Source organism: Rana temporaria, chromosome 1 (genome assembly GCF_905171775.1).
Source record: "Rana temporaria chromosome 1, aRanTem1.1, whole genome shotgun sequence".
In the NCBI taxonomy this organism is placed as follows: Eukaryota; Metazoa; Chordata; class Amphibia; order Anura; family Ranidae; genus Rana; species Rana temporaria.
In genome coordinates, this window is record NC_053489.1 from 253,626,982 (window position 1) to 253,642,161 (window position 15,180).

The window sequence follows — 15,180 nt, forward strand, 5'->3', positions numbered from 1 at the left end:
TCACGTGGTGGGTGACCCGTGGGTAGGCACCCCACCACGTGGGTACTCTGCCGGAGCATGATGGACCGGTGATGCCTATATAAATGGGATGCAAGGCGCGCTACCATCATTACAGTGACAAGAGGCGACGAGGCAACATCGGAAGAGGGGAGAAGAACAGAAGAGAAGAAGGTGACGTCACAGAAGGACCCCGCCGGCTGCCTGTTACTAATTGAGCTAACACACAAAGATAGCAGGCAGCCAGCGCTGAAGAAGGCACCAGACAGCTGCAGAAGAACCGGGGTTCGCCGAGTCAACAGCGGAGAGCGGCGAAGAGAGATGAAGCCCCCCCCCCCCGAGAGAGCGGAGAAGCCCCCCCCCCCCGGAGAGCGGAAGAAGAAACCCCCACGGAGAGTGGAAGAAGACCACCGGAGAGTGGAAGAAGAAGCCCCCCTGGTAATAGAGCTAATAAAGAAGACAGGGGGGGCCTCCTCGGAGCAGAATAATAAATTATTTTAAAAACCCTTGTGTTGTGTGTTTACTAACTTTTACTTTTTGCCTCCAGGTGAATGGATAGGGGTACGATGTACCCCATATCCATTCACTTAGGGTGGGGGGCCGGTATCTGGGGGCCCCCTTATTTGAGGGGACTCCCAGATTCCGATAAGCCCCCGCCGCAGACCCCCGACAACCAACGGCAAGGGTTGTCAGGAAGAGGTCTGTCCTCATCAACATGGGGACAGGGTGCTCTGGGGTGGGGGGGGCCCGCAGTGCGCCCCCCTGCCCCAGTAGCCACCCAACCCCCCCATGTTGAGGGCATGCGGCCTGGCACGGCTAGGAGGGGGGGGGGGGGGGGCGCTCGCTCGTCCCCAACTCCCTTCCTGACCGGACGGGTAGCGTGCTTTGGATACGGGTCTGGTATGGATTGTAGGGGGACCCCCTACGTCGATTTTTTCGGCGTAGGGTGGGTCTCCTTACAACCCATACCAGACCTAATGGCCTGGGTATGCTCCTGGGGGGGGGAACCCATGCCGGTTTTTTTTCTTTGAAAATTGGCATGGAGTTCTCCTCTCAGGAATGCATGGTGAGCGACGCTGTCATTTTTTTTTTTTATTATTTGTTTTTCCGGCGCCTTATATTTTTTTTCACCCGTCGCAACTTTAGTGTCCCGTCGCAATTCTCAAAGCGCCCGCGTTAATTACGTTCGCGCGCTGCACGTGGGGAAAATGACGTCACACGCATGCGCAGTACGGCCGGCGCGGTGAGCGCGCCTCATTTAAATTTTAAACGCCCCGCGGAGAGGAGGACCGCCTTGGCGACGCGGCACTTAAGTTACACGGCCTGAAATTTCTAGGTAAGTGCTTTGAAGATCGGGCACTTAGGTAGAGATTTTAAGTCAGTGTAACTTAACTGCTGAAAGTTAAGTTAGGCAGCTTTTTTGGGAATCAGGCCCTAAATGCCTAGTGCTAGTCAATAAGGAATGACCCCCTGGGTCTTAATTGGTCCTGTTGTGTTAGTGCTGTGAAAAGGGTTTGACCCCCCTGTGATAAATGGTAAACTGATATGCCAATCAATTATGATTTATACGTGTATATTAGAAGCCTTGATACAATTATGACACACTATGTAAACTAAAAATTGATGAACAAATAATCCTAAGTGAAAATACCAATTAAAGTGACTTGTGCTCTTTTGAAAAGTGTCCAGTGCTCTTGCAGGAAAAGATGTAGTAATCCTTTTTCCTCTTAGTTTGGTGATGATTAGGATTGGTGATCTTAACCATGCTCTTACAGTAAATGCACTCACCGGTTTGCCTTCCCCACCACGGGCACTACGCGGCCACGGTATATGCCACTGTGTAGCACTTTGGGAAAATACGTCATCTGGACATCTTGAGTGACGAAACGTGTAGGGCGGTGTTACATTAAGTTTTTCTTCACTTCCGGTCAAAGCCGAAAATAGGATTTTCTGCACGGCATCTTTCGTTTTGTATTACACGTTTGTTTTTTAAGCAAAAAATACGAGGACATCTCCACTTTTTAAATAATAAAGCATTGCTAAAGCTGGATTACGCTATGGGCATTCTTTCCTCTCTTGCATAATAATATTGGTGGAACATTACTAGCAATCGTTGGACGGATCTTTTCCCAGAGTGCTACACAGTGGCATATACTGTGGCCGCGCAGTGCCCCTGGTTGGCAAGGCAATTCTGTGAGTGCATTCACTGTAAGAGCATGGTTAAGATCACTAGATTACATCTTTTCCTGCAAAAGCACTGGACACATTTCAAAAGAGCATGCGTTACTTTAATTATTTCTTGTTTTCTTTTTTTTGCACCCAATGCAAAAAATATTTTCACTTGGGATTATTTGTTCATCAATTTTTTCTTTACATTGGGCCAGATTCAGGTAGAATTGCGTAAATCCGCGGCGGCGTAACGTATAACATTTTACGTTACACCGCCGCAAGTTTTACGGGGCAAGTGCTTGATTCACAAAGCACTTGCCTGTAATCTTGCGGCGGTGTAACGTAAATCCGTCCGGCGCAAGGCCGCCTAATTCAAATGGAGCGTGTATCATTTAAATTGGGCGCGTTCCTGCGCCGAACGTACTGCGCATGCTCCGTTTTGAAATTTCCCGCCGAAATGATGTCGCACCGACGTAATTTTTTGAACGGCGACGTGCGTTGCGTCCGTTCCTATTCACGAACGACTTGCGCAAAATTTTTTTTTGAAATTCGACGCGGGAACGACGGCCATACTTTAACATGGCTAGTCTAAATATAAGCCATTGAAATAGCATCCGTAACTTTACGCCGGGAAAAGCCGACTAGCGACGACGTAAGAGAATGCGACGACCGCGCCTACCTTTGTGGATCGCCGTAAACAGCTAATTAGCATACACGACGCGGAAAACGACGCAAACTCCACCCAGCGGGCTCGGAAGTATTGCATCCTAAGATCCGAAGGCGTGCGAAGCCTTACGCCTGTCGGATCTTACCCAAATGCTGTCGTATCTTGGTTTGAGGATTCAAACTAAAGATACGACGCGGGAAATTTGAAAATACGCCGGCATTTCAGTAGATATGCCGGCGTATTTCATCTGTGAATCTGGCCCATAGTGTCAAATTTTTTTAAAATATCATTGTTTGACATATCAGTTTACCATTCATCACTCAGTGCACTTTTCACAGCACTAACACAACACAAATACACCACTTAATTTATTACATCAAGGTTGACAATTTTTTTTATTTTATTTATTTACATATATATTTTTTCACCTAGTGGTTCACAGCACTTGTCACTTTATTTTAAACATCACCATAAGGTAGAGTTTTTTCTAAGAGGAACAGCGCCACATCTACACTCCTTTTTTCCTCATTTATCTGTACTCCACCTAGGTGGCAGTATTTTGTAGGGGCAGTTCTCTGGTTACTATATCATTTTTTTCCTGCCTTGTACATTCCTTCGCGCGGAATCATACACCCATTTCTTCCATTAATTTTGACTTGTACACAAAGGACACTGAATTTTCATTTCAGATGCTGCTGCACTGAGCGATATACATGGGCCAAACCTGCTTAAACATGCAAGATACCTGTTATGCTGAATGTTCTGGTTTTAAAGTGGATGTAAAACCCTCACATATATACCCAGTGACGTGAATAACCTCAGATGATACACATAAATTAAACAAATCTCCCTACTTAAGTTTTAAATGTATATCTGCTGTCTTCAGCTTTCTACATGCTTTAGAAAGTGCACATTGTGTTAGACATGTTTCTTCCTGTTTCAGCAGTAGGAGGGGAGTCTGGGCATACACTGTGTGTAAGCCAAGGGTGCCCAACCTTTTAAAGCACGAGGGCCACGTAAGCGAATTGGTCACTGGTCGCGGGCCACAATGAGCAGATTGGGCGGATGTCAGGTCAGTGTCTGCATATTCAGAGTGGATACGGACACAACCCACTATACTCCCTTTTTTTTTTTTTTTCTGATGCTCTGCTGTTTACTCGCACCGCTGGGGGAAACACAGTGTACCTTTTGGCTTTCCTGCACTTTCCAATAGACTTCTATTGTATTCTGCAGGTTTGGTGCACTTTCAGAAAGCTCACTAAACTCGCAGTTATTAACAGAAGTCTATGGCTCAGTGCAGGTAACCCGCAGGTGCGCTGCTCTGCATCTGTGGGTCAGTTTGAAAGCAGCCCAGTAACCACTGCAGAACAGATATGCCCAAATATACACTGTGATTTTAGTAATAAACTGACCTTTAACAGTATTCTATTCCACAGCAGGAGGTCGCGGGCCACAATAGAGGGCTCCGCGGGCCACATGTGGCCCCCGGGCCACTGGTTGGGCACCCCTGGTGTAAGCTGATTGGAGAAAAGACCCCCCCCCCCCCCTTCACATAGGCATAGAAACAAAGAAACTTTCAGAGCTGTACTGTGAATAGACCAGCTCTCTGCTTATCTGTCTCTAAGTTACCTCTTCCAGCTGCTTTTATCTCCTGTGTCGGAGAGCTTGTCAGAAGTGATTATGCTGATAATAGAGGAACGAGACTTAGGGCTTTGGAAAGAGATAAGACCCCCTCTTGCCCTCTCCTCCATAAAAAAAAGTTCAATGGAGATGCTTAAAGAAAATGACTACCACAGTCAGGCAACCAGCATTTTAAAGGGTCAGTAATGGCACATCATTGAGCACTCCCCATGCAGTCAATATTAACCGCTTTATAACTGCCTGCCTGAATTGTACTGCAGGCAGGTGGCCCCTACAGGCACAGTGATGTACTTCTATGGTGCTGCCTTCTTCCAGGTTCAGTGTGTGCACCCCCTAACCCCCCCCCCCCTGGATTTTGTCAGCTGGTACCAGCCAGTGATTCATGGCTTGGAACTTGAGATCGCTAAAAAGATCGGTGGTGTCAGTGAGAACTTTTCTGAGGGGCAGTCCCCTCCTGGCAGTCCCCTAACATTGATCCAGGGCAAACTGGGTGCCGTGCTTATGGCATCCTGGGGGAACCCAGAGAACACCTCAAAGTGCTGTCGCACCATAGCTGAGTAACACTCTTTTAAGGAGCCCTCTTTAATACTACACAACGACCAGTTAGTATTGAGGCCTAGAGCCTCCTTCCTAAGGTGGTTTTGGCCTTCCACCTCCACCAGGATAACAAAGCCGCAATCGCGGCTGTCGGCATGTGATCGGTGATTCTTTTTTCACCGATTTTCATGCTTGTAAGCCTGGAGGAGAGATGTGAGGTCTTATTGACCCCACATCTCTCCATAAAGAGGACCTGTCACACTGATTCCTATTACAAGGGATGTTTACATTCCTTGTAATAGGAATAAAAGTGATCAATTTTTTTTTTTTTTTTTAAGTGTAAAAATAAAAAAAAAATAAGTAAAATAAAAATAAAATTTACATTTTTTTTTTTTCAAAACGCCCCTGTCCCCGTTATCTCGCGTGCAGAAACGAACACGAATGCAGGTTTCGCCCACATATGTAAACACCGTTCAAACCCCACATGTGAGGTATCGTTGCGTGCGTTAGAGCGTGTGCAACAATTCTAGCACTAGACCTACTCTGAAACTCGAAAATAGTAACCTGTAAAAAATGTTAAAGCGTCACCTATGGAGATTTTTAAGTACTGAAGTTTGGCGCCATTCCATGAATGTGCGCAATTTTAAAACGTGACATGTTGGGTATCTATTTACTCAGCGTAACATAATCTTTCACATTAAACAAAAAAATTGGGCTAACTTTACTGTTCTGTTATTTTTTAATTCATGAAACCGTTTTTTTTTCCCAAAAAAAGGTGTTTGAAAAATTATTGTGCAAATACCGTGCGAGAAAAAAAGTTGCAATGCCCGCCATTTTATTCCCTAGGGTGTCTGCTAAAAAAAAATATATAATGTTTGGGGGTTCTGATTAATTTTCTAGCAAAAAAATTGTGATGTTTACATGAAGGAGAGAAGTGCCAAAATTAACCCGGTGGGCAAGTGGTTAATAAGAGAGTGAGGCCTCGTACACACGACAGAGTTTCTCGGCAGAATTCACCGAGAAACTCGGTCAAAACCCGGATTCTGCCGAGAAACTCTGTCGTCTGTACAGTTTTGGCTCGATGGAGCCGCCTAGGAACTCGACGAGAAAATAGAGAACATGTTCTCTATTTTCTCGTTGTCCTCGTTGTTCTATAGGAGAAGGCGGCCCGCCGAGCTCCTCGGCGGCTTCATCCCAAAACTCGACGAGGAACTCGACGTGCCAAGCACGTCGAGTTCCTCTGTCGTGTGTACGGGGCCTGAGGTTTATCCTTGCAATGGAACTATGCAGCTATGTATATTGGACATTAAAGCGGAGTTCCACCCTAAAGTGGAACTTTCGCTCATCTGATTCCCCCCCCACCTTTTAGGGGGGACAGGTTATCCTTTCCCACTTCCGGGAGTCCGGGACGCTGCCCGTGACGTGACAGCGGCGCTCCCTCCTCCCCCCCGGCCGCTGGGTCAATAGGGAGGAGCTGGGTGTCGCGCATGTGCAATAGGGTTTCCGTCGTGAAGCCTTAAGGATACACTGCCGGGTTCCCTTACCCACAATGGCGGCGGCAGCCGACATCGAGGGACTCTAGGACAGGTAAGTGTCCTATTATTAAAAGCCAGCAGCTGCAGTATGTGTAGCTGCTGGCTTTTAATTATTATTATTTTTGTCGAACACCGCTTTAATGCTTGCTTACTGTTCTGTAATGTTAGTATATTGTGAACAGTGTATTCATCTTAATTGTACAGGACACAGAGTATTCATACACTATGGGTTATAGGTGTGTACCTTCTGGTGACTGGACACTAGCAAAGCTTTAGAGAATGCCTCCCTGGGCATCTCCCCTATAACTATAAACTACTCCGTGAGTCGTCAGTTTTGTGCTAGCATCTGAAAGAGATTGACCTTTTTTCTCCTTCACTGAGAAAAGAACCCTTTCCTTAACTAGTTTATTATTTTTCATTTATTTTTTATTCTTCAGGTTCAGTTTCAATAAAGCCCTCACTGTATTCTAATGTCTATATAGAAGCAGTGTATTTGTATCAGTGCAACTTCAGTAAAACCTTGGGAACCATATCCTGACCCCACGCTGTGGAGACAGCCTGTAATGTTGCTTCGGGCACTGGATCGTGCATGTGCGCTCACCTTTGCACTTTGTAAAATGTGTTGTCAGCCACTGGGCGCTATACAGGTCCAGGGCCATAGTCTATAATTGTATGCTCCTTGTGATAGGTGAAAGCTGGACTGTATATACAATCCAGTGTCGTGGACAGTCCTTTTTTTTTGGTGCAATGCTTAGCCCACAAAGGTCTCCAAGCCTTTCCTAAAGCCAAAGTGTTCTCACTCCTGAGAATGGGGGAGGGGGCGTCTGTTACAGTTTGTATATCTCTGGGTCACCGATGCCCTGGACCTGTGCATTGAATCAATGATTTCAAAGGGGTACAAAATAGAGTTCAAAAGTTTACCACCCCAGCACTTTCTTCTTTCAAATCAACCAAAAACTGCCAAAGAACAGTTCGATTTGCAGAATGCCCTGAATTACCTCTTGTGCCAGGAAGACGATGTGTAAGGGCTGCCACAAGACAGGTTTAAAGGACTCTACTCAAACCTGTTTAACTATCCAGGCCAATTATGACACTGCGCTCCTACGTGTGTGTGTGTGTGATATATATATATATATATATATATATACACAAATATAATAATTTTAGCAGTGGCCCTAGAATAGAAAATGATGGGTGTTGCAATTTTTTATGTCACACGGTATTTGCGCAGCGGTTTTACTAATAATTTTGTTTGGGAAAAAATGTCCTTTTATAGAAAAAAATTGGGTCAAATGTTTTTTATTTGTGAAAGATGATGTTACGCAGAGTAAATTATTGTTGTATGATTAGGAAAAGAGGAATTTTTACTTATCTGTACATTCCATATCTTGGAGTACAGTATATAGGATACAGGCCACCCTCTCTTCCATTCCTTGATTTACCCTCAGTGGGTTAGGTTTATAGGAAAGGTGCCCAGTGGGTGTTCCCTCTGAAGCTTTGCCAGTGTCCAGTAACCTGAAGGTACATGCTTATAACCCATGCTGTATAAATACTTTCCTTACTGTCTTTTTAAGAATTTTTTTTTATTTACAGAAGTCAAAAATCCTTTGTTTACCCCCCCATTATCTTATTTGTCCTGTATTATGCAATTTTGTGTTGAAATAAAATTAGGTTTCACAAAATGTTTTTTACTACTACATACAAGCTCTCTTTGGTTCACAGAACCTTTAGCGAATCCGAGAAGAAAATACAATCCTGACATTGTGCCAGAGCCTCCTGATATTATCTGTTCTTTTTGAAGTGCCGGATATTGAGCTGGAAAACTACTTCAGTATGTATTTTTAAATAATTTAATTACATGATATACAGTAAATAATTATTTTTTTTTGTTTAAAAAAATAAACAAATGGCACACATGCCATTTATTCACCAATGTATTTGTTTTAGCCATTGATTGTAAACTGTTTCTAGAAATGGCAAATAATCAAAGCTTTGTTTTATTTTCTGGCCTTCATTTGAAGATTTCAGATAGATGGCTGTTTTTGTGCGGTTTTTTTTTAGAGTACTTTGTAATTTGACAGTCCATGAGTTTTGGCACATCTTAGGCCTCATACAGACGGGGAGACAGGTCCGCTAAAACGGTCCGCTGGACCGTTTTCAGCGACATGTCCCCTCAGAGATTTCTGTCTGATGGTTGTACACACCATCAGACAGAAATCCGCGCGGACAGACAGCACAGTGACGTGTCCGCGACGATGACGCGGCGACGTGCGCGACGCTTGGAAGGTCAATGCTTTCCACGCAATGCGTCGAAGTGATTCGACGCAAGCGAGGGATGTCGCCGCTCGGACATGTACGGTGAGTCTGTACAGACGACCGAACATGTCCGACGGACAGCATTCCAGCGGACATGTTTCTTAGCATGCTAAGAAACAATTGTCCACTGAAAAAAAAAACGTCGGCTGGACAAATGTCCGCTGGAAACCTGTCCGGTTCGGCCGTACAGCACGACCGAACATGTGAGACATGTTCGGTCGTCTGTACGAGGCCTTAGCGGGTCTCTTATTAAAAAAAAAAATTATAAATAATTGCATTCAAAAATCATAAAATCTAATTTTTCCTTCAAATGTATAATGGAAATCCATATCGGTACTTTAAACAGAATGTTATTTAATACATTATCGCGTCAGAAATAGGATTCAGCCGTATCAAATTTCAGTCTAAAGTTAAAATAAAGCTGAAACTCATGCATTCATTGTAAATATATTCAATACAGCTTGAAAAATAAATACTGTATTTGTATTGGCTCCCTGCTGTCATCTGTGTAATAGTCTACACACTGTTGGTGTTAGCCTAAAATTGTAACATTCTTACAGGAGAATAGAGTACACGGGTACGTTTTATTCGTTGTGCTGATTTTTTGCCCAGCAAACAAAGTGGGGGGAGGAGAGGAACCAAAGAGGCAGAACTCTTTCAGCAAAATGTTGTGCACATTGAGGATGTTTGCAGCTATAATAGTAAGGTAGAAAGTATATATGGGACATTTAATTAAGATCCCTGAGATTATGATTTTTGCCTGAATATCTGCTTTAAGTAATGTTGTAGATGTGAATCGAGAGACCTTCTATTTAATCCATTATTAAATGAGCAAAGTGTTAAAAACCGCTAATGTCAAATCTGTGTATGATGACACAGCTGGATGTCCAACTACTATTAATGTAAACCGCAAAAAAATAAATACATTTTCTGTGCCATGCGGTAATAGTGGAGATAAAACCAGGATGAGGTGCCATTTTATAATTTTTTCTTTTTTTTTTTTTTTCTCTCTTTATCATTAAAGAAAAAAAGCCTTTCTGTCTTGGAAGACCCAGATGATTTCTGAGGAAGAGATTCCCAAAAAAAGGGAGAGGAGGTCACCCCGAGTAAAACAGGTCAGATTTACACCCATACTGATCATAAAAAATTTACATATCTTAAGACTGGTGCAGGCATTAAAGAATATACCTTAATTTGCAGCTAAAACTTCAAAACCTCCAGTTTTAACACCACCAACACAGGACCAAGAGCCACGTAGATCATCCATCCGTGGCCGACGGTCTAAAGGAGACTTTGCCAAGGAAGAAGCAGAAGATGTGGGTGAGGAAGAGGAGGAAACAATGGAAGAAAGGGAGCTACCCATTGAGAAAGATGAAGAAGAAACCCCTAAAAGAAGACGATCGTCAAGATCAGCTACTGTCCAGCAGAAAAAGTCTCCAAAAGTCAAGCATTCACCTTCTCCTCCTGAATTATCAGAAACTGTTTCCAAATCAACTTGTGCTGAAGAAATAGCAGAGGAACGTGTTCCACCATTGCTTTCTCTGGAAGGCTTCAACATCGGTTCTCTGAAAAACAGATGACCACAGCAACTGAGAAAGCAGTTTCCCCACAGTTTCTTCACAAGGAGTCTTCAAAGAGTCGTAGATCTCCTCAAAAGTGGGGGCGTCATGTGAGAGAGCGCAATGAGAGCAATTCAAATACTTCAGCACAACAGCCTCCAGCTGCTACTTGTATTATTCAGCAGACTCCTAACTGGTGTCAAGAAGCTGAAAAAGCTAGAACAAAAATACAGGATTCACATATGACAGAAGAGACTGTGAAGAGTTCCACAACAAAAGATGTCAAAGTGAAATCATCACTTGTTCTTCTAAAGCCTCCAGTTCGCTCAAAATCTGTGGGTAAAGCATATGTGAGTGAACAGAGCCTGCATATAGTGGAGAAGTCATCATCAAGGGGGGTTCAAGCTATGTCGATTTTAGAGAAGCAAGAACCAGAATTTCATGAAAATAAAGAGAGTACCATTACATTGTCAAGCTGTCCTGAAGTGGGAAGGTCAAATGTTAAGACCATGTCTATTTCAGAGAAGGTAAACAAGGACAAATTGAATGCAAATTCAGCAGTGTGCGGTGGTGATGCTTTTGAATCTGACAAAGCAGAAGTTGTTTCCTCAGTTTGTGTTTCCAGCTTACCTAAAACAAGAAAACTAAGAGTCCGATCATCCTCTTCAAATCGGAATCAACCGGAAACTAACATTTTACAAACCGTTCCTGACATTCAGGAAAAACATAAAACACAGGTGCCTAATGTGGAGCAAACGCCTGTACCTGCGTGGACTATGTTGGACAAACCAAAGCTGCGGTCATGTGGGCTAAAACAGACAAAGGAAGCAACTGATTTTCTTAGGGGACAGGATAAAAGTGTAACAGAAGAGCTTACTAAGAAATCAGATTTAGATGTTTCCCATGTGTCTGGTTCTGACATATTAGGAGGGGCCACCAGCAGCACTGACCCTTCTCTGGGTGATGAAGTCTCACCTTCTGGCTCAGTAGAAGTACAACAACCCTTTTTAGGAAATCTGAGCTCTGAAAAAGAAGAACCTATGCATATAAATGCAATTTCAGAAATCAAACAAATAGAAGTCAAACCATCTGCTGAAGATGATTTGAATATGTTTGAAAATACTGTACAATTAGAGGAATCTGTGAAATTAGAGCAACCAAATAAAGTTACCTCTGAAACTGTTGTAGGCGGGATTCCATTACAGCAATTTGCTAAAATAAGTGAATTCGAATCTGAAGCTACAACAGGGACATGTGAATCATCTTTGATTGTGGCAGAAAGGTGTGAAGATTCTGCAATCATATCAGATGCTAATGAAGGATCTCTGGCTGTCCATGAAGCTATGATGTGTGACCCAGATTTACAAGAAACGTCTGACATTTTGACACAAGTGGAATCTCAACAAATAACATCACAGAAAGACACAATCACTGAGCCAGTTTTTTTCGAACAATCAAGCACAACAGAATATTCTAATAAATCTTTTGAATTAGATGCTCAGGCAGAAGATATTGCAGGTGTTAAAATAACTCCTAAAGCCATGGTCAAAAATCAAGCTTCACTTGAGGCTCCAGAAGAAGCCACCCCTGTTGAAATCAAAACAAAACTTGCCCAGGAATTTTTTACAGTTATACCAAAAATGACCGGGGAGTTGCCCACAGAGGAGCGTGCCGAGGCTGAGTTGCCCACAGAGGAGCGTGCCGAGGCTGAGTTGCCCACAGAGGAGCGTGCCGAGGCTGAGTTGCCCACAGAGGAGCGTGCCGAGGCTGAGTTGCCCACAGAGGAGCGTGCCGAGGCTGTGTTGCCCACAGAGGAGCGTGCCGAGGCTGAGTTGCCCAGCGAGGCCGAGGAGCGTGCCGAGGCTGAGTTGCCCAGCGAGGCCGAGGAGCGTGCCGAGGCTGAGTTGCCCAGCGAGGCCGAGGAGCGTGCCGAGGCTGAGTTGCCCAGCGAGGCCGAGGAGCGTGCCGAGGCTGAGTTGCCCAGCGAGGCCGAGGTGCGTGCTGAGTTGCCCAGCGAGGCCGAGGTGCATGCTGAGTTGCCCAGCGAGGCCGAGGTGCGTGCCGAGGCTGAGTTGCCCAGCGAGGCCGAGGAGCGTGCCGCGGCTGAGTTGCCCAGCGAGGCCGAGGAGCGTGCCGCGGCTGAGTTGCCCAGCGAGGCCGAGGAGCGTGCCGCGGCTGAGTTGCCCAGCGAGGGCCGAGGAGCGTGCCGCGGCTGAGTTGCCCAGCGAGGCCGAGGAGCGTGCCGCGGCTGAGTTGCCCAGCGAGGCCGAGGAGCGTGCCGCGGCTGAGTTGCCCAGCGAGGCCGAGGAGCGTGCCGCGGCTGAGTTGCCCAGCGAGGCCGAGGAGCGTGCCGCGGCTGAGTTGCCCAGCGAGGCCGAGGAGCGTGCCGCGGCTGAGTTGCCCAGCGAGGCCGAGGAGCGTGCCGCGGCTGAGTTGCCCAGCGAGGCCGAGGAGCGTGCCGCGGCTGAGTTGCCCAGCGAGGCCGAGGAGCGTGCCGCGGCTGAGTTGCCCAGCGAGGCCGAGGTGCGTGCCGAGGCTGAGTTGCCCAGCGAGGCCGAGGTGCGTGCCGAGGCTGAGTTGCCCAGCGAGGCCGAGGTGCGTGCCGAGGCTGAGTTGCCCAGCGAGGCCGAGGTGCGTGCCGAGGCTGAGTTGCCCAGCGAGGCCGAGGAGCGTGCCGCGGCTGAGTTGCCCAGCGAGGCCGAGGAGCGTGCCGCGGCTGAGTTGCCCAGCGAGGCCGAGGAGCGTGCCGCGGCTGAGTTGCCCAGCGAGGCCGAGGAGCGTGCCGCGGCTGAGTTGCCCAGCGAGGCCGAGGAGCGTGCCGAGGCTGAGTTGCCCAGCGAGGCCGAGGAGCGTGCCGAGGCTGAGTTGCCCAGCGAGGCCGAGGAGCGTGCTGAGTTGCCCAGCGAGGCCGAGGAGCGTGCTGAGTTGCCCAGCGAGGCCGAGGAGCGTGCTGAGTTGCCCAGCGAGGCCGAGGAGCGTGCTGAGTTGCCCAGCGAGGCCGAGGTGCGTGCTGAGTTGCCCAGCGAGGCCGAGGTGCGTGCTGAGTTGCCCAGCGAGGCCGAGGTGCGTGCTGAGTTGCCCAGCGAGGCCGAGGTGCGTGCTGAGTTGCCCAGCGAGGCCGAGGTGCGTGCCGAGGCTGAGTTGCCCAGCGAGGCCGAGGTGCGTGCCGCGGCTGAGTTGCCCAGCGAGGCCGAGGTGCGTGCCGCGGCTGAGTTGCCCAGCGAGGCCGAGGTGCGTGCCGAGACGGTGTTGCCCAGCGAGGCCGAGGAGCGTGCCGCGGCTGAGTTGCCCAGCGAGGCCGAGGAGCGTGCCGCGGCTGAGTTGCCCAGCGAGGCCGAGGAGCGTGCCGCGGCTGAGTTGCCCAGCGAGGCCGAGGAGCGTGCCGCGGCTGAGTTGCCCAGCGAGGCCGAGGAGCATACAGAGTTGCCGGTCGAGGCGCCCACCGAGGCTGAGTTGCCGGTCGAGGCGCCCACCGAGGCTGAGTTGCCGGCCGAGCATACCGTGGCACCCACCGAGGCTGAGTTGCCGGCCGAGCATACCGTGGCACCCACCGAGGCTGAGTTGCCGGCTGAGGAGCATACCGAGGCTGAGTTGCCGGCCAAGGCACCCACCAAGGCTGAGTTGCCGGCCAAGCATACCGAGGCCCCCACCGAGGCTAAGTTGCCATCCGAGGCACCCACCGAGGCTGAGTTGCCGGCCGAGGAGCATACTGAGGCACCCACCGAGGCTGAGTTGCCGTCCAAAACACCCACCGAGGCTGAGTTGCCGTCCAAGCATACCGAGGCACCCACCGAGGCTGAGTTGCCAGCCGAGCATACCGTGGCACCCACCGAGGCTGAGTTGCCGGCCAAGCACATGGAGTTGCCCACCGAGGCTGAGTTGCCATCCGAGGCACCCACTGAGGCTGAGTTGCCGGCTGAGGAGCATACCGAGGCTGAGTTGCCGGCCGAGGAGCATACCGAGGCACCCACCGAGACTGAGTTGCCGGCCGAGGCACCCACCGAGGCTGAGTTGTCGGCCAAGCATACCGAGGCGCCCACCGAGGCTGAGTTGCCGTCCGAGGCGCCCACCGAGGCTGAGTTGCCGTCCGAGGCGCCCACCGAGGCTGAGTTGCCGTCCGAGGCGCCCACCGAGGCTGAGTTGCCGTCCGAGGCGCCCACCGAGGCTGAGTTGCTGGCCGAGGAGCATACTGAGGCACCCACCGAGGCTGAGTTGCCGGTCAAAACCCCCACTGAGGCCGAGTTGCCGGCCAAGCATACCGAGGCGCCCATCGAGGATGAGTTGCCGGCTGAGGCGCCCATCGAGGCTGAGTTGCCGGCCGAAGCGCCCACTGAGGCTGAGTTGCCGGCCGAAGAGCCTACCAAGGCGCCCACCAAGGCTAATTTGCCGGCCAAGAAGCATACCAAGGCAGAGTTTCCTGCCAAGGTGCACACCAAGGATATTGTAGCAAAAGACCCTGAGCTGGTGGACCACAAAATCACTGAGCCACAAAGTGATGAAGAGATTCTTGCTGTGCAAAAAGAGTCTGAATTCATGCCATCAGAGATTTCGACAGACGGTCAGAATGCTGATGCGAAGATGACAGATGTGCATGGGCCCAGGGAAGTGAAAATGACCGAGGTAAATGTTCCATTTTCTAAAGTGGAGATAACTGAGGGGACTGTTCTGTCTACCCATGTGGAGATGACTAATGTAAATGTCCAAAGTACTGCCCAGAAACTGTCTGAAGGTGAAAATGTTGATGATGTTCGAGAAACAA

General features: G+C 48.4%; 1 protein-coding gene across 1 annotated transcript in view; it reads left to right on the forward strand.

The window, feature by feature from the left end:
* ACIN1 (apoptotic chromatin condensation inducer 1) overlaps window positions 1-15,180 on the forward strand; it is a 127,187-nt gene that overhangs the window by 41,600 nt on the left and 70,407 nt on the right. Inside the window, 7 exon segments of the mRNA XM_040322561.1 lie at window positions 8,269-8,339; window positions 9,827-9,922; window positions 9,924-9,977; window positions 10,044-10,410; window positions 10,413-12,445; window positions 12,476-12,624; window positions 12,683-15,113. Of these exon segments, the coding sequence (XP_040178495.1) occupies window positions 8,269-8,339; window positions 9,827-9,922; window positions 9,924-9,977; window positions 10,044-10,410; window positions 10,413-12,445; window positions 12,476-12,624; window positions 12,683-15,113 (5,201 nt within the window).